The sequence below is a fragment of the Monodelphis domestica genome, chromosome X, assembly GCF_027887165.1.
Source record: "Monodelphis domestica isolate mMonDom1 chromosome X, mMonDom1.pri, whole genome shotgun sequence".
Classification (NCBI taxonomy): domain Eukaryota; kingdom Metazoa; phylum Chordata; class Mammalia; order Didelphimorphia; family Didelphidae; genus Monodelphis; species Monodelphis domestica.
The window spans coordinates 87,408,488-87,433,364 of record NC_077235.1 but is presented as its reverse complement, the minus strand read 5'-3'; the positions used below and the strand labels follow the sequence as shown (position 1 = coordinate 87,433,364).

Here is a 24,877-nt window from a genome sequence, read left to right as displayed (position 1 = left end):
ACTGGGGGTGGGGGGGGAACGGGGGACCCAGAACAACCCAACAGGCAGGCAGAGCCAAAAGAAGTCAAGGCCAGGGCAAGTCTTTCTTGCCACACATGGCAGTCAAAGGTGATTTTTGGTCAGCTCCATAATTTAGTCAGGAGGGGGACAAGCAGCATGGAAGGCTCCTCCACTTACGCAGGCAGGCAATTCCTGCCCACCAACCCACAGGCGCTTGGGCCCAGCTTCCCCAGTGTTCATAGGAATACCTCACAGGGAACCTCTCCCAAGCCTGGCTGGGTGTGGCATGGCTGAACTGACTCCAGACAACCAGAGACAGCCCAGGTCACCCCGAGGGTCAGGAGGGGCTGATCACAGATTTCCTCCAGCCTGCTTGTTCAGTTCGGGCGAACTCTCTGTGACCTCTGTGGGGTCTTCTTGACAGAGATAATGGAGGTTAGCCATGTCTTCCCCCAGGAGGCCGACAGGGCTCAGGGAGGCCTGGCTGAGCCCCCAGAGATCTCAAAGTTCCCAGCCTACTCTAGAATTCTAAGAGGAGTCTCTCCCTTCAATTGCAAAGTGAGACCTGGGTTAGAGGCCCCAGGAAATGGGACTGTCCCATTTTTACATTTCACATTTGAATGACCCAATACACTTTCCTGGGTGGAAAGAAAAGGCTAAAGAGGAACACAAAGGGGCCATTTCCCCCAGCAGTTAGAGTACCACCAGGGCTCGGCTGGCCAACAGGCACACACTTTCCCATTCTCCTCCTCCAGGGGTAGGGCCCTGTCCTGGGCCTTCTTCTCTCAACTTTGGTTCCCCTAAATTTAATGGCCACATCTAGGCTCCTGTCCCTGGTGCTGGCCAATTTCTTCCCTCCGACTGCTGCTTGGTGGGCATCAACCTCAAATTAAGCATATTTGTCTTGGCCCAAAACTAAACTCGTTGCCTGCCACCTTGTACCATCTGGGGAGTCGACCTGGCTCACATCCCTCCTCACTCCAGTCCTTACTCCCTTCTGATGCCAGTGATCTTCATCCAAGCCCGGCCCCTTACTGATGGCCCTGCCCCACCCTTCCAGGATTCTTTCATGATGTGGCTCCTCCTTTCCACCTTTCTGCAGCCCAGTGACAGACTCCACCTGCTAACCTCAGCCCATTCCCCATGTATGGAATGTTCTCCCTCCTGCCTATAAGGAAGCCTTCCTTGATCTCCCTTAAGGCTGGAGCTTTCCCAGATGGACCATTTCCAACTTCTCCTGCCCAGAGCTTTGGAGTGCTTGGGAGCTCCTTGAGGGCAGAGGCTCTGTTTCCTTTTTTGCACAGCCTGAGTTCGGCACACAGTAGATGCCAGGTTGTTGTTCTTCCTGCTCGGAGAGGGCCGAGGACTTCACTGTTGGTGTCTTTTGACTCCCAGGTGAACCACCAAAGTCCTTAGTCTCACTCTCTCTTCCAGACTCGTCCAGGTCCAGTGACAAGACAAAGACTAGGATAACTGGAAAAGGCCCAGGAGGTAGCAGATGGCCTTGGCTTCTCCAACATTTGCTTGAGCACCCTGACCACACCCCACTCATGTTCAGCCTTCTTGCTCAGACTGTCCAAAGAAGTGTGGCCACTGGGCATGCTACAGCTTCCAGCTCAATAAAACATAGTTTGCCAATTGCCCATGCCAGGGTTCCATCCTGAGCTTCGGCAATACCAGAGAAACCCAATCCATGCAGGTTATCATTGGAGAACATGTTCTCAAGGCCTTCCCTGGCCCTGCCACATTGCCGCCTCGGAAGAGTTTTCAAAACTCCCCAGAGAGATGAGGAAATCCTGTTTTCTCCAGCCTCAAACCCTTTCCAGACTTGTCCTCTTCAGAAATGGATCGAGGACAGTCACCCAATCCACCTAAGATCCGTATTTCAACCCACTGCTTCCTACCTACTCTGACCTACCCGAGGCAATGACATCAGAGGGCTGACCAAGGAAGGAATAGAGCAGCTCCCACCAAAGACAAGGTGGGCGGTTCTGGAGTGTTTGCTCTAACCTGGATTCAAACAGGTCATGGAATTTTCCCTGTTCCTACACACGCTACCTGGCATCATTCGGGGGCAGACATGCCAAAGGGCATGGGGAAAGGGGATGGAAAAGGGGAAGAACAGTTCACACATCAGTTGAGCCATATCTCTATAGGCTAAAAACACCCCCATTTAGAACGATGCCAAATTCCAAAGAGACTGGTAGATCTGAAGCAGTCTGGGTAGGGTCCCCTGAAACCTCCATCCCTCTGGAAGTCACGCTTCCTTTTTCAACTACAAACTCCAAGGCTGCTGCTGATCTAGCCTTTACATCTCTCCCAGGGAGGAGTGGTGCTGGAGGTTCTTCCAATTCCCCAAACCCTGTGACATCCAAGCAGGCTAAATGCTTCCCCTGATGCAGGTGGCCTGAGGCCTGCTGAGGTGAAGCCTCTAGTTCTCAGGGGTGGGTTCAGCTGACCCACAAGGGCTACACACACACAGTAGACATTCAAAGGCTGTTGAACTGAACAGAGCCCAAAGGAGGCCTTCAAAAGCTGGTCCTCTCCACGCTTCCCCTGGTGGCAACACTCCCTCCTCCACTGCCAGACTCCAGTCTTCCCAAGCCTTCAGAGGCCAAGGTGAGAGCTCATCTAGGTTTTACCCAGACTTCTCCAGAGAGGAACTAGCCAAAATACTGAAGGCCCTCCTTGTTCCCTCTTGTCCTAAGGCCACCAGCTCAGTGACAAAGGAATTGCTGGGCACACATTGGGGCTGACCGGACTATTAATGAAGTTCCCATCCTAGGAAGAAAGAGGGGCTTCTGCTGCTGGGCAGTCTGTGCTGCCAGCTCCAATGGTGCCCAGAAACACAATGGTCAACATGCTCGCCATCAGTAAATGGGGACTCCTGAAGGCCTCTGGCTTCCACAGTGACTTGGGATTTCTAAGTATCTCTCCCTCTTAGATGGGGAGGTCAAGGGGAAGCTTGAGGACAGGTTTGGTGTGACTGGACAAGCCACTGGGCTCTGGAGGTGAGGCAAGGCAGACCAACAAAAGGGGATGATGGTTTGCTCACTTTCCCTCCCTTCCCCCCTTTCTCTTTCTCTCTCTCTGGGCTATCATCAGGTCTAAGTGACTTGCCCAGGGTCCCACAGCCCACATGCCTCTGATGCTACCCAGAGTTCCGTGACTCCCAAATCAGTCCGTAGCCCCTCCAGTTAAGAATAGTTAAGAGTTAAGAACAAAAAATCCAAAGTCCTCTCCTCAGCAGGTCCATCCGAGCTTCCCTGTACCTGCAATCTTTGGAAAGGGCTGATTAACTCATGCTTCAAAATGAATGATTGCAGATGATGGTCGTCTACTTGGCCTGAACCATAGCTGTGTGGAAACCCTATCGGACTCGAGGGAAAAATGGAATCAAAATGACCGCACCAAAAGTCCATGTGCATGTGCATGCACACACACATACACGTGTACAGGCACACACGTGGAGATGTGACACTTACTCTGAGCCCTTCTGCGCCTGGGTAGACTGGAAGCAAGTGTAGAGGATCCGGCCAGTCTGGGGAAATCAAGAAGAAGAAAGTGGTAGCAGCACAAGGTGAAGAAATGCCACCCCAAAAGACGTTTCCCTAAAGCCCAGAGAACCCAAAAGAGCTTGGCAAAACTTCCTGAGCTAGGTAGGTCCGAGCTGGCAGGCCTATTTTATAGGTGAGGGCACTGAGGCCCAGGGATGACCCTGACATGGGATCCAAGACCTGGAGCCAGAAAATCCCTCAGAGACCATCCAATCCAACCCCTCATTTATCCAGACAAGGAAACTGAGGCCTAAGGATGTCAAGAGTCATGCACCAAGTCACATGGGCAATGCGTTGCAGAGTCAGGATTGGAACCCGGATATCTGGAGGTCCACCAAGCCATACATAGTGCCTTCTGAAAATGGCACTTTTCATTTTCCAGAAGGAAAATAAGCAGCAATAAAATAAGCAAGAAACTCGGAACTAAAACACAGAATCTGTCATGTGGCCCAGGGCAATAGAATAGAAATCAGTGAGTATAGAATCAGAGGACCTCAGTTCAAATCCTGATCACTCTAATCACTGTCTGTGTGACCTTGCCCAAGTCCTTTACCTCACCAGACTTCAGGTTTTTTTCCTCTCTAAAGTAACAAGGGATGGACGTGACAGCCTCCGAGGGCCCTGTCTCTTCTAGATCCAGGATACTCGGTGCCTTGATTGGACTGCTGAGCTGTTCCACTTTGACCACACCTTATGGCCTTCCCCAGAGGAGGAGAAATGTGGACCGGCCCTCTCTCTATTCTCCTTCCCTTTGAGCAACATCCCCATGGTGGGAGGACCAGTAATGAGTAAAGACCCCCTAATTCCACACCTCATTTCCCATGACAAAGGCAAGGCTATTCCACTTTAGGGGAGCAAAGGTCAGGATCCCAAGGCCCAAGTATGTTAGAGGGAAATACTGATTTAAGTAACTAGAAGCAGGGAGGACTAGGGCAGAACAGCAGGAAGAGCAAGCACACTGTCCCCCTCCCCCTCCACCCCCAAACCAACCTCCTCCAACCAGGAAAACACACGAGAGCCCAACCCGATGGGGAACTCCAAGAAAAAAATCAGCCCAGGAAGACAGGGAGATCTGTGAACACTGGGGAGGGAGGGGGTTTGGCTAGGAGTATGGCATACGGGGCATTCCAGAACAGGAAGAGGCTATGCACAAAGGCAAGACAGGCTGAGATTTGTGCACGATGTAGAAAGAGGTGGCCACTGGCAGTTCTGTCCCTCACTACACAGATCCAAGAAGGAGCGAGGAACAGGCCTGCTGCCAAGGCTAGTGTTTGTTCCTGGGTAAAGAATGGTTGTGGGCCTTAGACTCTATACCAAGCAAGAAGGAAGCTTAGAAGAGAGCAAGCAGCAGTTGTATGGCTCAAGCCCCCTGGAGCAGAGCAGAGCCTCACAGTTCTAACATCTAGCCTAATCTAAAGCCTGTAGCAGGATAACCAGGGCAGAAGACCCAGACCAAAGGGGAGCCTGTGGTTCCATCAAGCTGAACCAACTGGCCCAGAGAGGCCAAGTCCTCCAAGGCCATGCTGCTAAGGCCCAAATGCAAACACTTTGCAGAGCTCCACCCAGGAGGCAGCGGTTGGATTTTGTCCTGAATCATCAGATCACCTGGGAAGCCCAGCAAGCTCACAGGTCCTAGGCCTATTGCCGAGATCCAGGAATAATCATTAGGAGCACCCCAAATTTAGCAGCCACCACCATAAAAGAGCAGAGAGCTTGGAAAATATTCTAGAAGGCAGAGGATATAGGCTTGCGGCCAAGAATAACTTACCCAGCAAAACTGAGGATAATGCAACGGGATAAAAATGGATCATTAATTAAAGGGAGGACTTCCAAGCACTCCTGAGGGAAAGACCAGAGCTGTGTAGAAACTCTGAAGTTCAAACACAGGAGTTAGAGAAACAAGGTAAAAATGAACAAAAAACCCGAAGAGATTCAACCATGCTAAATTGCTAATACTCAAATATGGGCTGAGTCCTATATAGCATCATCAGGGATTCCTGTTGTTTGTCCTTCGTCCTTGAAGAGGCCCAACAACATCATGTGTGTGAACTGGATTCAAATGTGGCAGAGTGGTGCCAAGTTGTCAGCCTCACCCTCTCTTCCAGAGTCAGCAAAGTCCAGTAGCAAGACAAAAGGATGGCTGGTGACGGCCCATGATGCAGTAGCCAACCTCCCCATCTTTGATGTCTGACCGGGCTCTAAGTGCTCCCCAGTGCCTGTTTCTGCTAGCTTTGTGGCTGTTGTAATGAACTGTTCTCATCCGCCCAAGCCATCAGTCTTCACATGCTTGGGGTAGATGCCACCTCCACCCCCAACTCACTGACAAGTTAGTTAGTTCACTGAGCTGTGGCCACTGAACGTGGTACAGCTTCTTGGAGCAATAAGTGAAGAGGTATCAGGTGGACATCAAAGGTTGATGACATCAAAGGTCCCACAAAGGGACCCTCCCACCAGGGTCCTGCCCAAACATCCCATACACTCCATCAGAGGTTAGAAAAGGAGGCCTGGGAGGGCTTCTGCTAGGCCTTGATCTTAAGAGGAGAATGGAAATAGAGAAGAGCCTTGTTCTAGGAGCAGGAGTTTAGGGGAAATGATCTCATATAATCGGAGCATGTGAGTAGGAGTTTCTACAAAGAGGAAGGGGTTGGGAGAGCAGCTTATCTGCACCTGTCAAAGGAAGGGACTCAACAAGGAAACAGGAGGAAGAATTAGGCCTAAGCAAGAGCCCCCAACTGAGGATTCGGGGAAACAGTCAGAGTCCTGTCAGAAGTGGCAAAGCCTGGGAGGCAATTGAGGGGGTGTCGTGCTCGTCCATTGGACTGAACATGTTATTTGTGAATTCAATGGAATCCTATGGGACCCGGTGAAAGGGAGGCTTTCGGGAAAAACCTGGGAAGCCCCATATGAACTGATGCAAAGTGAAAGGAGCCAAAGCAGAAGAGCCGGTACAGAATCTGCAACACCTGAAAGCTAGCTGACTTTGTAAGACTCAGAAAGGCAGATCGAGGCCAACCTGGATTCCACAACTGGCCTTTTGGGGAGCACAGTCAGACACATCCACCCTTCTTTGGATACGCTCAATAGGGAAATTCACTTTGCTTGTAATTGAGGCTGCAGTTTGCTTTTCTTTTTCCAAGTGGGATATGTGGGTGGGAGGGAGAAAAGGCAGATATTGGCTAACGGAAAGAAATCCAAGTAAGATAAAAAGAGCACAAAGACTCTAATGAGGGGAACTGTGACTGCCCTTGAGGAAAGAAGACCTGGGTTCAAATCCTAATGTGGACACACACCACATAAGTCATCTAAGTTCTCAGCACCTCAGTGCCCTCGCGATATAGTCTCAACTTCAATCTCAGCTGCTCAAGAATCCCTGCTGCTGATCTTCCTTCCAATGAGTTGGGCAGCCTGCCTGGAGGCTTCCATTCCAGAAACACTGGCCCAGTGGGAGATCTACCCACTTATCTACCTACATCCCTTCTCCCAGCCCAGCCCAGCCCAGCCCAGGCTCAAATGGAGAGATTTTAATCCCTTGCAGACTTCAAAAGAAATCAAACTGCAATTGCAACTTTTTGTTGCAAAACTGCTGTGCAAGGAATCTTTTCCTCCAGCTACATTTACCTTGGTGTTTTTGTCTTCAACGAAGCAGGAGAAAATCAGTCCCACAAAGCTTTCATCCATCATCTGGTACATGGCCTGAGTGCGAATATCTACAGATGCCAGAAATACAAAGAAAACATAATCGTCCACCGGCAATCTTTCAGAAAGTTCTTGGAGAGGTTCAGTGAAAGGATACAATGGTGCCAGGTTATGGATTCCAAGCAACGGGAGTGGCAATGAGATAGAAGTCTGGCGGAAGGCTCTCATGGAGTCCATCTCTGATTGGATTTCTTCAAACGCTGACAAAAGGCAAGCAACCCCAATATAAACCAGCATTTTTCATTACAAGTGAAGGAAAGCCCAAATAAAGTCAATAACAGTCTCTTAAAGGTACTCAGATTTTCATTCGAGGCCAAAAAGAATAATTTCATTGCCAAGGACTGAGTCAATCAATAGCCACTGTCCAAAGATGATTCTACTAAGTGTCGAAGGAGACGTAGCACTAGGTAGGCCCCTGCTCTCAGCTGGCATACAAGGGCCTCCTTTTCCTTATTTGGCCACCACTCATAGATGACTCCATCAGGGAGTGGTAGCTCTGGAAGGTGGCCTTTAAGAACAGTTAGTGGGCCAACCTCCTCTCCCGTCACCTCCCCCGTCTCGCAGAGGCCCCAGAAGTTGGTTGGCTTCATCCCAAAGCCTGTATTTTTCCACCCCTTGAGGTTTTCAGGTCAAACATTAGTTCAGGGGCGAGTGGAGATCATTACTACCGTGGGGAGCTTCGGTCCTGATCACCTTCTGAACTTCCCTCCTGGCTCTGTCTTCCTTGTTTCTCCTTGTCTTGTCCTTTTGCCTCACTACGACCAGTGAGCCACTGAGCAAAGGAGAGCTGTGTCTGGAAACATGCAGGCCTCATGCTATATACCTCTCCTCTATCATCTCTGCCAAGAAGTGACTTCTCTTCCTCCTTGAAGAGCCTCGGCACAGAATTTAATCTGAGACCACTGGCTCTCGTCAGAAGCCCTGGGGGTTCAAATGTGACACTGGCATGTGACCTCGTCCAAGAAACTTCAGGGCCCTGGGCCTTTGCTGGGCCCAATGTCTGAGCAACTTCTATAAACTTCTGATGGAGAGAGAGGCTCTTACTTACACATGTGTTAGCTCCAGCCTCTCTCCACACCAGGTGCAACTCAGGCTGATGGGATCTCAGATTTCTGCAAAACTCAAAACTTGGTCTCATAATCAGCTGTTCTGGGTCATAGCTCAGATGCCTGCTGTGGGGCTGCCTCTTGGGCTGGCCAGCTTGGGGGGCCATTTGTCTGGGTCTCTGCCTCTTTCTCTGGGTGTCTGTGCTACTCCATGACCCCGTAGCCAGGAGAAGATGGCTACATGTCAGCAAGAAAAAAATCCAAGGCAAAAGTCGGCCTGTCCCCAATTGCTTTGCAGCCACTCCAGGAAAACCATCTTCAGGGTTCTTATACCTTTCCCTCATCTTTGTCATTCAACATGAGTCATCAGAGGCCTTGCCTTGGCAACAGAGCTCATTAGTAGCCACGTGCCACAGTGATTCCTCAATGAATCCACATTGCTAAGTACCTGCTTGTTCAAACACTACTTACCAACGTGGGATGGCCACACAGTGATGTGGGGATGAGAATGATACCAGCCCACAACACGCATAGGACGACCAGTCACCTCAGCCAATCTGTGTGATCGTTAAGGGACTTTTGAAAGAAGTAGAAACAGAGCATGCGATTAAACAGGACCAGGGTTATCTGATCAGCCCAGGGCTTGGTCTCAAGTCTTTCCTGGCATGACGGCTGTGAGGGGGGAGTCTTGCACTCAGAAGCAACGGTCATTATTCAGCCCAGGGTCTGGTTCACAGGAATTGGTTTCTCTCTTTTTTTTTTAAACCCTTACCTTCCGTCTTGGAGTCAATACTGTGTATTGGCTCCAAGGCAGAAGAGTGGTAAGGGATAGGCAATGGGGGTCAAGTGACTTGCCCAGGGTCACACAGCTGGGAAGTGGCTGAGGCCAGATTTGAACCTAGGACCTCCCGTCTCTAGGACTGGCTCTCAATCCACTGAGCTACCCAGCTGCCCCCTGGTTTCTCTTTTCTTCTGTGGCCAGCCTCAGCTACTAAAATGCCCTCGCTCCTATGGAAGGCATTCTGCAGAGGGTCCAGAAGATCTGTGCCAGGCCTCAGACACTTCCCAGATGGGTGTCTCTAGACAAGTCAGCTCATCTCTCCAAGTCTCCTTCGTAAAATGAGGCTAATATCTGTAGGACATGGCTCAAATGAGAATGTTTCTAAGGTGCTAAAGCCCCATAGAAATATGAGCTAACGGAAGGGCAGGGCTTCCCACCTTCCTCCCAGACATCTCTGCCAATACCATCACTTTCCCTGTCCTGGATTCGAATCTGACACTGCCTTCTGCAACAAGGCTAACAGGTGACATGAGACATAACAAGGGAGACTCCAAACAACCGTCTCATGGGTCACTGTCTACAACACAAGGTTTTTTACAGATGGAATCACATGAATTGAATCCTATCCTAACCAAGTTCAATTGGGCAATGATGATCGAAGGACATCGATGCTTTGGGAGGGTTGAATTCAGAGGAAGGTCACTTCATCCACTTCCCTTCCTTCCCATAAAAGAAAGAAAATGAAGGGCAAACTTTGGCAGCAAGAACCACCCAGGCAACTCTAGTGTTCCAAGAAAAGGAAGGTGGCCCATTCCCTCATCCCCCTCCTCAGGACTAAGATTGGCCATTGTGATCACACAGGCTTAGGAGAGGTACATCACTTTTGAGGAAGTGAGGTGTGTGAATTTTAAAAAGTCTCCATCTTGGTCTAGCACCCAAAAATTGTGCACACCCACACTACACGGGCATGTGCTAGTCAATGACAAATCAGAAATAACTAACTGCCCACCTGGGCTGTCCTAAGCCAAGCTAGAGCCAACCATTGGCATTTGTGAGACACAGGAAGTGAGGTAGGGAACAGCCTCTGGAATTCGCTCACTTCCTGTGTAGAGAGCTAGAGGAGAGTTGGTGTTAGGAGCTTGGACAGAGAGGATGCCCGCAGACAGCTTTCCTTCAGATCACTCACGTGAGTTAAGGACTGATTCTTTCCACCTGGGCCTTTGGGCCTAAAACTCCCTCTGCCTTGGTCAGAAGTTGAGTAGCCCCTTTCCCTTTTTCTCTTCTCTCCTTCTCTCCCTATCCTTTTCCCTACTCCCAGTGTGATTAAACCTCCATAAACTCCATTCTGACTTGAGTGTTTCATTTTTAGGAATTTCATAAGTAAATTCCTTGGCGGCCATTGTTCAATATTACATAAATCCTGTAGCCACATTCTTAACCATTACAATATTATAAGCTCTCCCAGAAACCCACAATTTCTACCATTACAACCTCTCCCAAAAGCCTAAAATTTCTACCATTACAGGTGGCACAGTGGAGAGAGTGCCAGGCCTTAAGTCAGGAAGCCTCATCTTCCTGAGTTCAAATCTGGTCTCAGACACTTCCTAACTGGGTGACCCTGGACAAAACACTTCATGCTGTTTGCCTCAGTTTCCTCATCTGTAAAATGAGCTAGAGAAGGACATGGCTAACAGCTCCAGTGTCCCCGCGTCAGATGTGACTGAACAACAACAACAACATTGCTGTAGTGGCAGGCCACGTTGTTTTCCTGCTTCCACTCACTTACTCGAGTGTCCCCAAGTTTCTAGGACAATCTGTTCAGTCATGCTGCAACCAATGGGCACTGAAACTGTTTTCAGCTCTTTGCTACCCCAAATATTTTTGTATCCTAAGGCTGTTCAGGAACACATTTGCCAAGATCTAAATGCTTGTCTCTGAACGGAGGAGGGCTGAGAAGTAAAAGGCAAGAGGCCCAGCTTTCTAATCTGCCTCTTAGGCTTCAACAGCATCTGCTTTCAAGACACCAGGTTCCTCGAAAACTAGCTGCCTGCCTGCCACACACAAGAGATTCCAAGAGGGAGAAACACAGGCCACAAGCGACCCTGAGCAGGTGACGCTGCTCCACAGGATGGGGCATGTTGAAGCCGAGCTGGTCATGACTTGGGCTGTCTAAGGTCAGGCTACACTGGAAAAACCTGGCAAGTTAGGCACACAAGTTCTCTGGGGGAGAGGAGCGGCTGAGTACTAGAATTCAAGCACAATTTACGGAGCTTGGTGAGTTTAAATTCCAGCATAGACAAGGATCTTCCAGATCTCTTCCTCTGTGCCCCTTGGGGGCATCCAAAAAATGACAACGAATGTGTGTGGGAAGAAAATCAGTGGCATTCTCAGTATTAAAATGAAAAATCGGACACACCAAGAACAAAGAAAGTCACTCACTGCTCAATATTCCAAGCCTCCAGCTTCTCAACTGGTGGTACTGGTATGATATCAGGCCCCAAGTCAGCTTTAGAGCTGGGATGAGTCAGGGGTCAGTCCTCTAGTCAGACCGGCTCATTAACATGAAGACAAGGAGACTGAAGCCTAGACAATCCGTTACCCAAAGTGACAGAGAAGGTGAGCTGGGCACTCTGAACCCCTGGCTCCCTAGCTAGGTCTCTATCAAGCTGCTTAGGACGCAGACAGAATGACACTGCCTTGTTTGTGAAGCCAAAGGAAAGAGAAGGTGGGCTTGATTTCTGGATGCAGTGTTACCAGCAGGGGGATGCATCCCATGCCACTTCATCTGCCTTTCTCTGGCTGTGAAATGGGGGACCAGCCTAGACGACCTCTAAGGTCACTTCTGATGTATAACCTAGGACTGGCTCATCAAGCTTCCTTCTGAAGCTGCCCAGTTTCTCGAGCACTTCACACTATCTGAACTGAGCCTCCCAGATAACAAGCCTGGTAGTGGTGGTAGATGGTATTGTCAAACGTGAATTCTGGAAGCCCCAAGTTTGCCCATTTCTCTTGAGAACTTGCCTTTAAGGGAAGTGCCAAACTGACTTGGTCTTAGACTGAATAAGGGATCTTCCAGTGCCCATGAAGTGTCCTAAATAGGACAGGAACTGTCCTGATAGAAATGCTCAAATCCTTACTCACCCTTTTATTATCTTAGAAGTTTCCTCCACTGGGCAATTTGGAACTATGCCCAAAGGGCGATAAAAGAATGTCTACCCTTTGATCCAGCCATAGCACTGCTGGGTCTGTACCCCAAAGAGATAATGGACAAAAAGACTTGTACAAAAATATTCATAGCTGCACTCTTTGAGGTGGCCAAAAATTGGAAAATGAGGGGATGCCCATCAATTGGGGAATGGCTGAACACATTGTGGTATATGTTGGTGATGGAATACTATTGTGCTCAAAGGAATAATAAAGTGGAGGAATTCCATGTGAACTGGAACAACCTCCAGGAAGTGATGCAGAGCGAGAGGAGCAGAACCAGGAGAACATTGTACACAGAGACAAACACACTGTGGTATCATCGAACATAATGGACTTCTCCATTAGTGGTGGTGTAATGTCCCTGCACAATCTGCAGGGATCAAGGAGAAAAAAACACTATCCAAAAGCAGAGGACAAACTGAGGGAATAGAAACACCAAGGAAAAGCAACTGCCTGACTACAATGGCTGAGGGGACATGACAGAGGAAAGACTCGGAGCGAACACTCTGATGCAAATACTAACAACATGGCAATGGGTTCAAGTCAAGAACACATATGATACCAGTGGAATCACGCGTCAGCCACGGGGGGTGGGAGGGAGGAAAAGAAAATGATCTTTGTCTTTAATGAAAAATGCATGGAAATGATCAAATAAAATACTATAAAATTTAAAAAAAAAAAAAGAAGTTTCCTCCACTGGATCAGAGATCCTTTCCCAAGAAGACCAACACCTGTGCAGGAACCATCCTTTTTGTACCCATTGTCTTAAGTTAGGCCACTCCCCAATTCCACCCCTTTCCCAAGCCTGCTTGTAAACTGTCTGTGTATGCTTGCTGTACTTAATTCCCCAAAAGGTGTAGACGTCCCCAAGTTCTATTGTTCTTTGGAGAATCATCCAGTTGGTGATTCTCTGAGACACTGTCCCCGGAGCCCCCGAGTTTTAACTCTGCGGTATTTAGTGCTGGGCTCTGTGTGGCAGCTGATAATGAAGGACCTGTCTGTCTCTTTCCTGATTAAAGATTTGGTTTTATGACTACTTTGGTGGTTCTGTGTTTTCCCAAGTCAACCATGCCCAAACCAAAAGGCCCATTTTTCAAACAGAGAGACTAAGGCTCTGAGGAAAAGCGGCTTGTCTCGAATTGCCAGGACTGAAGAACAGTGAGAGAAAAGTCGCTGCCACCCTGGATCTCATGGCAAAAACTAGTATTCAGTAAAAACAAGATATTATTGCAAAGGCCTTTTTCTTGTGGCAAACACAAAATTACTCCTGAGGCAATGAGCCCTGACCTTCTACCTTTAAAAAGGAAGAAAGAACAAGTGGACACTCCAAATTTCATAAAGTCTATTCCTCGGTGACTGGCTGGTAAGCAACTGACATGCGTCTTCTTTGGAAGGTGCTTCCTAATTAGTATTACAAGCATCCTTGGAATTAGCATATTTATCTTTACTATTGACCTAGATTTCCCAGACCCCAAGTCTCCAAGAATCTGCATCCTCACCTCTTCCCTACTTCCTTACCAAGTCACAGAGCCATAAAAATACGAACTTTTCCTGGATCAACGTGGAATCTAGAAGCCCCCAAACTTGTAGCCTAGAAAGCTTTAATGACCCCCAGTTTACTTGCTTAGGTGCGGAGTATCTCTTTTGTCCCAATGGTTTCTCCCCTTAGGCCAAGGTGTCTACCAAGGGGTCTTTCCCTTTTGTGTCCATTGTAAAGTAAAATCACAGCTATCCCTGTCTGGAAGTCCTCATTTTCCATTGTTACCTTTGTAAAGTCAATCAACTGTCCCTCTCATCCTCAGTCCCCTAGAAAGTTCCCCTAGAAAGGAATTTAAGCTTCCCAACTTTAATGGCTCCTTGGAATTGTCCACAATAACGCTGATGGCTCTCCCAGGGGTCAGTGACGGAGCATCCAGAGTTCAATCCTCGGACTCTGCGGAGGCATGGGGGGCGCAGCTCTGGGCGGAGGCCTAACTCAGCACTGAGCCCCCTTCCTTGATTAAAGAGTGGCTTTTCTGACTATTTAAGAGTTCTGTGTTTTTTCCCAATTCAACACCTGTAACAAGAATTTGGCTAACCTGTGTGAAACTGGACCTTGACTCTTCGATGTAACCATCTGTATTGTTTCCCTGTCTGCCACTGATGTCAATCACGGACCAATGTGTACCGGTTTTCCTAATAAAAAAGACCTCAAGCTGGATTACCCGAGAGCCTCTAGTCTGTAATTCCTGCCACTTCATGTCAGTTGTACCTCCCCAGCCAAAGGAACCCTGCCTGGGCCTGATTACGCCAGCAGTGACATCTCACATTACCCAATGATCCCAAATCTAAGGACCCTAACGCCCTTGTCAGCTGAGTAGCTTTCTCAGGAAGAAATCCAAGCTATCCACGGTCATCTGAAAAATATGCTCAAAAGCACCAAAAAGAGAAACGAAAGCACTCACAGCGCCCTCGCCACTGATTGGCTCTGCATCTGATCAGGCTCCTTTGTTGAGTCAATCAGCCAGGCCCACAGTGGAAGCTGGGCCCTCTACTCTTCTTTCTCTTGGCCACCTTGCCAATCATCTCTTGACTGATGACTCCCAGAGATCAGTCTCTCTCATCAACTTCTCATCACCAATTTAATTGCTTCTTGGATATCCAGAACCCTATAGGCTGCATGCATCAGCAAATCACCATACCCCAAAGAGAGCTCTTTAGCTCTCCCCCTCAAACCCATTCACAATGCTCCCCAATTTCCTTATTGCCATCAGTCATCACCATTACTCTAGATACCCAGTCTCCACATCATCCTTCCAGTAATCCTATCTCTCCCATCTCCCTGGCATCCCGCCCGCCAGTCCAATCTGTGCTCCATCTCACAGCTGCAAACATGATATCCCAAAAGCTCAGGCCAGTTTATGCCACTCCCTGCTGAGCAAGCTCAGGTTTCAGAAGGGATCAAATGTGGCCCACGTTGTCTGGCATTTCCAGCTGCCTTTCTAAATTTATTACACTCCACTTTGCCCCACGGTCCAGCTACCCCAATGGATTGCCGTCTCTTAGAAATGACAAGACTTGGAGAGTGCAGAGCCAAGAAGCCAGTCCTGTAGGAAGCAGTGGGGCAAGCTCCCTTCCACACATTTCTCCAAACGGATCTAAAACGCACCCCAGACCACATCCTGGTTCTGGCAAAATTCCCCCCAAAGTCACAGCAAGTCCTCTATCCCACCCAGCTCAGAAGACGAATTGGGTAGGAGGGCTTCAGACACTAGGGCTGTGGTTGGGCCAGGAGTGTACCATGAGGGGAGTACCCCAACCCTGAGGGAAAGAGAAAATTTCAAATCTCTACCAGGGCACTGAACTGGAGACAGGGGCAAAAGGACAGCTCTGGCCCCCATTGCCCATTTGGAATCAAGGATGGGCTGGGAAGGGAATCTGGGCAGAGGTGCCATGTTCCCAGGACAAGGGTCCTGGGCAGTAGATAGAGAAAGGAAGAAATCCAGAAGCCAGCAATAGCAGTGATGTGGCTCAGGCCTCAGAGTCTTACTTCTAGTATCCAGAATACAAACAAAAAACCTGGGAAGGGTGAAGGGGGATCCCAAACCAAAAGGGAGCCTACAATTCCATCATTCAGAAGCAATGGGGCTTTCTAGCTGACAGTAGCTGAGCCCGGCAGCAGTCTCATGTTGTTTAGACACAGGCTGGCAGACTAGGGAGTGGCAATCAGTCTATGTCCTAGCTCAGACCCCTCTGGGAGCACAGAAAGTCTGCAGGTCCCAAGCCCACACTGGTCCTGAGGTCCTAAAATAACACAATACTTAATATGCCCAAAGATCCGAGACAGGACCAGCCTAGACCTTCCTCCCCCAAAGGCCCAGGCCAAACATCGAGTCTGCAGTCGGGCTGTAAGAAGGGGCTATTGCAGTGGCTCGAACACTTAAGACACAGACGCAAAAGAAAAGGACTCCAAAGCATCTATGAGCAAAGGCTCAAAGCAAAACAAAAACCCAACTTGGGCACAAATTTGACCATTGCTAGGAGAGATGAAACAGGAGTTTAAAAAAAAAAAGAGTTAAAAAATATTCTTATAAATGGAACGATGGTACTGGATGGAAAAAAAAGTGAAAGGAAAGGAGAGTTATGGGAGAAAGAATCAGGAAGGGCATCAAGAGCTTGGCACAAGAGGTGCAAAACCCCAAGCAACAACTCCATGAGGCAACAAGAAATATTCAAATAAAATCCGAAGCCTGAAATAATAGCGTAAGTACGAGGTATTGGAGCAAAAACAGCTGACCTGGAAAAGAGATCAAGGAGGACAAAAACACAAGACTCAGCAGATCACCTGAACACCAGAGTCCAAGAAATCAGGAAAGAAAACTGCCTGGATCTCGTAGGTAAAGTAGAAAAGAGAAAGAACCCACTACTTCCCTCCTGAAAGAAACCCCAAAATGAAAGCTCCCAGGAATATCATAGCCAAAATCCAGGGTGGGGGAAAAAATACCACAAGTAGCCAGAAAGAATGAGTCCAAGTCCCAAGAGGCCACAATTTAGGGTCACTGCCAATCTAGCAGCCACCACTCTTAAAGAGCAGATAACTGGTAATGTAATAGTCCAGAAGACAGGGCATATGTATGGCCTTCTAGCCAAGGATAACTTCCCCAGCAAAGCTGAGCAAAATGTTATTGTGGGAATGGCTCTTTAATGAAATGGATGACTCCTAACCATTCCATGAGAAGGCCCAAGCCAAGGAGAAACTCTGAAATGCAAAGCCCAGGCTCAATGAACAAAGAAGCAAGGGGAAAGCATTCCCAACCAAATATGAGCAGATGCTCTAGCTGAGATCCCCTTGGGAGCCTGTCATGATTAGGGACGTCCCACTGAGGGAGTCCAATGTATCAAGGCCTCAATATATCGTTTTGTCCTAAGGATCTTCACAATGGAGACAGAAAGAGGGATCTCTACACCTGGGGGGCATGGCAGGGCTCCAGCCAATCAATTTTACCTAATTACCTAATGCACCCAAGTAGACATAGATACAAGAAGGAGGTGGGCAATGGGAGGCGTGGCTGGCATTTAAACCTCATTATCATTTGACCTGGTCAAAAGAACACACACACACACACACACACACACAGACAAGAGACACACAGACACAGACACAGAGACAAGTAGATACATGCAGAGACACACAGAGAGAGACATAGACGGACACAGAGACATACATGAAGAAACAGAGATAGAGACACACACCCAGACATGCAGATAGAAACACAGACACATACACACTCACAGAGAGACACTCAGACAGACAAACACCCAAGTTGGGGACAGAAATACATTTTACTGGGGGAAGGAAATAAGAAGAAATGGGATTGGGAGGGAGGGAAGATTAAATGAGTCCTCATCAAGTCCTGGGGCAGCTAGATGGTGCAGTGGATAGAGTGCCAGGCCTAGAGTCAGTGGGACCTGAGTTCCAAACTGGGCTCAGACACTTACTAGCTGTGTGACCCTGGGCAAAGCACTTCACCTTGCTTGACTCAGTTTCCCCATATGTAACACAAGCTGGAGAAAGAGCAAACCACTCTTTTTTTGGCCAATAAAACCCAATATAGGATCAGGCAGAGTTGGACAAGACTGAACAACAAAACGAAATAAACCCTGAAGAAATAGAAAAATGTTTGTCACTCTTCTTGAAGTGCCAAAGAATAGGAACCGAAGGTGGTGACCATAAACTGGGGCCTAGATGAACAAATTATGGGAGAAAATGTGCTGAACCTGCTCTTCATAGTAGAATGAGCAAATGGGATTCCCAAAACACGTTCCCCATCTCTTGCTCGAGAGGTAGAGAGAAGGGCTCAGAGCACACCTCAAGACACAATTGCTTTGGTCATGACCGATGCCTGACTATCCACGTGTATCATGGGTTTTGCTTTTCTCATGTTCTCAACTAGGGTGGGAAGTTGGGGGTGGAAAGATAGTGGCCAGTTGAAACAAATCAAATATCAGCTCATGTCTAATTCCCTAGGTCTGGGATGCTCTGACTTCGAGGGGTCAATTCCTACATAAAGATCTCCCTAATCCTGGCCCAAAGCACCTTGCATTCCAGGTCCCCAAGCCCGTAAGCCCCAGGAGACAGGAACGATTTCCTTTTGGTCTCAGCGTCCTTGGCATTAGCACAGTGTCTGGTGCATGCTTTCTGGTCCTTCCCTTTCAAAGAGGCCCAGTGACCTCACTGGTGATACCTGACTGAAACAAAGGGGATTTAAAGAAGGCAGAATAACCTGAAGGCATCAGCCTCACTCTCTCTTCCAGTCATCCACGTCTAGTGGTAAGACAAAAGTCGGGGTGTGAATGGTGATGGCTTGGGACACACGGGTGGCCTTTGTGTCACCACCATCTGGCCAAGTTCTAAGCATTTCACTGCAGCTCTCATCTGCCCATTCCACCAGGGGGAACTGTCACATGCTTGAGCTAGACCCCACCCCACAGTCACAGAGGGGTTAGAGGCCTGTTCTTAGCCCCAGCCCGGTTTAGCCCTCCTGCTGAGAGGCCTTCTGGCTTCCTGGAGCCACAGGTGAGGGTTCAGTGAGGGGTGGGCACCCAAGGCAGATGAGTTGCTCCAAGAGGGCTCCGTAGGGGCACAGGTCCTCCTGGAATGCCCTGTGCACTCCAGGCACATAACAGGTGCTTAATAAATGCTTCAGCAATTTGGAATTACACAAAGTGACTAAAATGCCAGAGGCTTACTCCCCAAGGAGGTCACTGAGGAAAAAGTCCCCAGATACCCCAAAGTATTTACAGCAGCATTTCTTTTGCTAACCAAGAAATGGAAACTAAGCAGCTTGATTGGGCAACGGCTCAACAAACTGAGGCACCCAAACATGGAATATTTCTGTGCTTTAAGAGACCACGAAGAATATGACAAAGGCCAAAAAGCAGGGAAATTGTGCCATCAACTGATGACGGACTCACATCCCAAAGGAACAACCAGCGTTGCAGAATCGTAGTTAACTGCTGGCATCTGGCTGCCTTTTCAGGGGGAGGGAGGAAGAGAAAGAACCGAGAACTTCAAATTCGAAAAAACGAAAGTCATAAAAGCCCAGCAAAGAGATAATAGTGACACATAAAAAAAAAAAATCATAGGCCAGGATAAATAGGAGGAAACCTATAAACACAATGGACCACAAGAAGAATAACAAGTAGCATTTCTACAGTGCTTTAGGTCTGTTTTTTTTTTTTTTTGAAACCCTCACCTTCTGTCTTGGAGTTAATACTGTGTATTGGCTCCAAGGCAGAAGAAGATCGGTAAGGGCTAGGCAATGGGGGTGAAGTGACTTGTCCAGGGTCACCCAGCTGGGAAGTGTCTGAGGCCAGATTGGAACCCAGGACCTCCCGTCTCTGGGCCTGGCTCTCCATCCACTGAGCCACCCAGCTGCCCCAGTGCTTTAGGTTTTTACAAGGCATTTCACAAAGACTATCTCGTGGTGTCCTCATGACAGCCCTGGGAGGCGGGTGCTATCCTCATTTTACAGATGAGGAAAGTGGTTAAAGTGGTCCAGGGTCACACAGACGGGGAGAATCTGAAGCAAGATGCAAACTTAGGTCTCCCCAACTCCAAGACCTTCGTGTGCTCTCTCAGCTTGAAGGCACAATCCCCATTTCTGTTTAAAAAAAAAACGCTTTTCTGTGGTAAATAACACAATACTCCAAACCCAAGACTCACCATCATACAGAGTGGAGATAAACTCGAGGCCTTTCCAATTAGACCAAGCAAAGACTAAGGCCAAGATGTCCACTACCAGGACTTTTGAATGACCTGGGACTAGAAACGTTAGCAAGGTATGAACACACAACTCCAAAAATGAAAGGATCCCTTCTGGTGGGCGATATGACGATATGCCTAGAGAATCTGAGTCAAAACGATCAATCTAGCAAATGTGATGGCTGTCAAGTAAATCCACACAAATCACTCGAATTTCTCTGGCCCCTTTAAAAGAGCCAGTCAGAGGAGAGGAAATTTGCATTTAAAATAACAAAAGAACCTATAAAGTATTTGGGAATTCTGGGAACACAACTGTTTCTAGAAATAACAACAGACTTAAATACTGGAGAAATTCATTCCTTGGGGGAGGCCAAGGCAGGGCAGCTAGGTGGCATAGTGAATGGTGCCAAGCGTGGAGAGCTGTGAGTTCCAATCTTGTCTCAGGCACTTCCTAGCTATGGGACCCTGGGGAAGGCACCTGGCCCTCTCTGCCTCAGTTCTTCACATGGAGAATAAGCTGGAAAAGTAAATGGCAAACCACTTTGGACTCTTGGCCAGAAAAACCCCAAATGGGGTCTTGAGGAGTCCAACACCATTGAAGCAACAACAATGGGCTGTGATAATGATACCACTACCTAAATTAACTCAGTGCCATGCAAATCAAACTACCAAAGGATTATTTTGATAGCTGAAAAAAATCAGAATGAAATTCCTTTGGGGGGCAAAAGCCATTCTTCTCCAAGTGGTCAGAGGATCTGAAGAAGCAGCAGCTCACCCAGGAAGAAATCCCGGACAGCGTGAACCACAGGAAAAAAAGGACCACTTCATTCTGAACTGGAGACATGCAAATGAAAGCTACTAACCCTGGGGAGCCACTTCCCAGCTATCCAATCAGCAAAGTTCACGGAAAAAACCCCAAAAAGCCAAATTTTGGAAGGGATGACCACCGCCTGCTGCCGCCCTCTCCTTCTCCTCTACCCCAACTCGCCCACATGGAGATGCTCAGACCATTCAGCTTGCCATTAGCCCATACCAACACTGTCTTTGGAACTTCTGAGATCCCTTTATCCAACCAGAATCTAGGCTTTTTTCTCCCCTTCCTTTACCAAACCTAACTCTCTGTTTGAGTAGGACCTCCTATCCCTTCTCTCCCAGGCCATCATCCCCACATTAGCCATTCTCTCCTCGTCCACCCATCTCGTCCCCTTCACAAACCAGTTGGATGCTAGGGTGACTTCCTGTCTTGAATCCCTTGCCTTCTTATCACATCTCTAGTTCCTCCCAGCCAAGCCTTGGCCTTGGATCACTCCCACAGTTCCTCCCATTTGCTCCTACACACAGGCTTCTGAACAGAGGTGGCAAAAAATCACAAGAGTGTTGTTCTGAAGGGGTCCATGATAACCCTCACCTGGGTCCTCACTGCTGCCAGACAGCTCCCTCTCCCTCTTTCCACAGAGGCACTTCCAGACATTCTCATCCCTCTTCAAATCTCCCATGGCACTCCTGCCCCCCCCCCTCTGAATCCCACCTCATATCGGATCCATTCGCCATGAGTTCCCTTTGCCCCCCCTTCACCCATTTCACACATGAAATGGCCTTACTCCTTACCAAGGCCAATTCCTCCTCTGTAAGTACAAGCAACCCCATTCTTATTCCACCTCCTCCAGTAGATCCTCCCTCATCCCCACTTTCAATCTCTCCTGGTCTACCGGCTGATTCTCTACCACCTCCAAACATGCCCAGGCCCCCCATGCTCCAAAAGCCTCCACTTGATCCTCCCATGCCCACTAGCTATAGTATCATATCTCTCCTATCTTCTTGACGAGGCCGCTCACCCTGCCTGCCCACCCACCTGCCTGCCCTAAGCACGTCCACTTTGTCTCCTCTCACTCCCTTCTCAGCAGAGGCTGAATCTGCCAGGTAAGCTGCCTTGGAAGGCAGTTTGGAATACATGGTCCATGACTCAGGGAGGTCACTAAGATCAAGCAATAACACCCTTTCCTTCTCCCTCCCTTTTTTGTTTTGCTTTTCACTGGACCAGAGAGTTCCCTCTGAGGCCCTCTATAGACACAGGCAGCTCAGTGAGGTAGCCTGAATGACCTGCCCAAGGCCATGGAGCCAATCAACATGAGTCAGATGTAAAACTGTTCGGCCACCGCTGCCTCTTTTACTCTGACACAAATAGCCTTTCGGCCACTTTTCCTAAAACTCAAAGAAGCGCCAGCCGGAGGACTCTAGGACAATCCAAGCAGGGAAAGCCCTTTCAGATCAGATATGTGTAGGCCTGTGTGTGTAACCCATGCTTTTGTGGTGTTTTCAAGGAGGTAACTTCAGGTGTTCAAAGATGTTTTTCAAAAGTGTTTACTATTTTAACTTTCCCCCCTGTCTTTTTCCAGAAAAACAACCCCTTTCCCTCCCCACTCAGCAGCCATTTCCGGCTCTAAGTGATGGGATTCTGGTTGTTCTCTCTTCTGCCCTTACCCCAGGCCCAAGATCTATCTAGAGCTATAAAATATCCCATGGTTCGCCACCTCCAAGGCTGTCATGAATTCTGCAGAGATCCCCGAGGACAGCTTAGGGGTTCCAAGTGACAGCAGTGGTCAGTGTCACTTCAGGAATCTGTCTAGCATGCCCAGGTTCCCCAGGTGCTTCTCAGCCGCCACCATCACCACCATCACCATCACCACCACACACTTCACTAGGTCTCAGCAACAATAGTGCACCCAGGATGGCATTGAGGGCTGGGGATTCTAGCTGAAGTTCCTGGAGGTAAGATCTGACTCCGGGATCTATACTAGCCACTCGAGTCCCCTCCCCCTGCCTACAGGTGCCCCCAAAGGATATTTCTGCTTCCAGAGAAGCAGCAGAAAGCTGCTCTGGAGAAATCTCCACTCGATCCTTCCTTTTATCTGACCGTCGTAGGACGATGACAGAGAGAATGTGGACAATCTTGGAGGTGTCAACCTAGAGAAAAGCCAAAGGCAGGAGTGTTACTTCTAATGCCAGAAGCATGGCCCCTCCTAGCAGAAGGAAAACATATCGAGTCTACTCAGATAAAGGAAGAATTCTGGAACATTTGCCAAGCAGCTGTGATGTGCCCAAGCTCTGGCGAGGACAAGGCACTGTGAACTCGGACTTCCATAAGAAAGTGCCTGGGCACATAGGGCAGGGCTGTGACTGCCTTAAAGGATGGCGGCGTATAGCCGAGGCCCTGAGAAGTAGGCCCAAAAGAGCCTCCTGAAGGCCAGAGGCTTTCTGAAATGGTCTGTTGGGCTCTCAGAATCCTGCCTTTGAATACATATGGAGGGTGGCCCCAATGCTTCTGTATGTCCAACCGTTCATTAAAACCTCCTTCCTGGACCCTCATTAAGTGAGAACTCCTTGGCTGGAATAAAGATGGTGGGGAATGGACAAGGCCCTGGAGCAGCACGGCCAACCCAGAAGAGGGGCTGGAGAAGGCAGAGCTCCTCTGGGCCTCATGGGAAGAAGGGAATAAACCCTAGCAGTTGGGCTCCAGGTGCTTCCCTCCTGGGCTTCTGGAATAAAGGACAGCCTCAGACTACAAGGGCTTCAGCTTAAATTAAGGGAGGGCAGGGACTGCTCTAGCCAGTGGGAACCCCAAATCATGGGGAAATAACATCCATCAACACCAGGGAAAATGGATTGTTTTGTCTCCATTCAGGAAGGCACTTTTTCCTTAAGAGAGGGGTATTAGGGACACCTGGGCAGCCATCAACCCATGCAATGGGATAGAGATGGAGTAGAGAGAGGAAAGGGGAGGGGAAGAGAGGGGATCGAGGACAGCAGCTTCCCCCCTCCGGCAAGGCTGGTCTCGAACCGGGGTTCAGGGAGAGTAGTGAGTACAGGGGATGCTGGCTCTTCCCGTGCAGCAAAGGCGGCTTGCCCCGGGAATCCACGCCGGGCCTGAGCCCGTGAGGAGGGGGAGGGGGCAGGATGGTGGAAGGCCCAAGGACCTTGCACGGAGGACCACACCATTGCCAAGCTTTCCCCGCCACCGCGGGCCAGGTCGCCCCCAGCCGCACCCCCGCTGAGCCGGTCAGGCCACCTCGCTCCTCAGGGGGTAGAAGCTGAATAGAGACTGAGGGCAGCCCGGCCCAGCTGGGAAGAGGGGGCGAACCTTCGGCCACCCCCTCCTCGCCTAAGCACCAGAGGCCAGACATTCTAGCTGCGCCTTGATCCCTCCCGTCCACCAGCCGGTGGTCCCCACCCCCACCCCGCGCCTAACCAGGACGCCCCACAGCGCCTCAGCCGGAGGGGGAGAGACGCCAGCCAGCTAAACCTTTAGTCGCCCTCGTCACCTCCCCGCGCCGGTAGGCTTTTGGGCCGCCTCCGCCTCCCCCATTAACCGGACCTAAGGGCCCCTCCGCCCCACCCCCCCTCCCCCTCACGCCTGACCGGGACGCCCCACAGTGCCTCAGTCGGAGGGGGGGGCGGAGCCGGTCGACTGAACCTTCGGCCGTCCCCGCCCCCCCCCCCCCCGCCGGTGGACTCTTCGGTTGCCCCCGTCTCCCCCACCCCCCCTAAGCCGGACCTTCAGGGGACCCCCCCACCCCCCCTTCGAACGGGCTGCCCCACCCCGCCTCAGCCCGCGGGGGGGGACCGGGGTAGCCGGAGGACCAGCGAGCCGGCCAAATGGCCATCCGGCGCCGTCCGAAGGCCGGACCCCTCACCTCGCCGAGGCACAGGCCCATGACCTCCTCCTTTTCGGTGCTCAGGGCATGGTTGAGGGCCACCAAGAAGGCGTCCGACTGGAGGTGCACCGCTAGCACGGCCATCTTGGATTGGCCCTGGCGCGCGCCAGTAGCCCGCCCCCTTTATTACCGCG

At 49.6% G+C, this 24,877-nt stretch overlaps 1 protein-coding gene across 1 annotated transcript in view; it reads right to left on the bottom strand.

Moving 5' to 3' along the window:
- BRCC3 (BRCA1/BRCA2-containing complex subunit 3) overlaps window positions 1-24,854 on the bottom strand; it is a 29,689-nt gene extending 4,835 nt beyond the window's left edge. The window contains exons 1-5 of the mRNA XM_001368974.5: window positions 24,723-24,854; window positions 22,876-22,995; window positions 8,771-8,858; window positions 7,176-7,264; window positions 3,486-3,541 (exon numbers count right to left, since the gene is read on the bottom strand). Of these exons, the coding sequence (XP_001369011.2) occupies window positions 3,486-3,541; window positions 7,176-7,264; window positions 8,771-8,858; window positions 22,876-22,995; window positions 24,723-24,827 (458 nt within the window). The 5' untranslated portion in view covers window positions 24,828-24,854. The remainder of the gene's footprint in view (window positions 1-3,485; window positions 3,542-7,175; window positions 7,265-8,770; window positions 8,859-22,875; window positions 22,996-24,722) is intronic.
- Window positions 24,855-24,877: the final 23 nt, after the last annotated feature.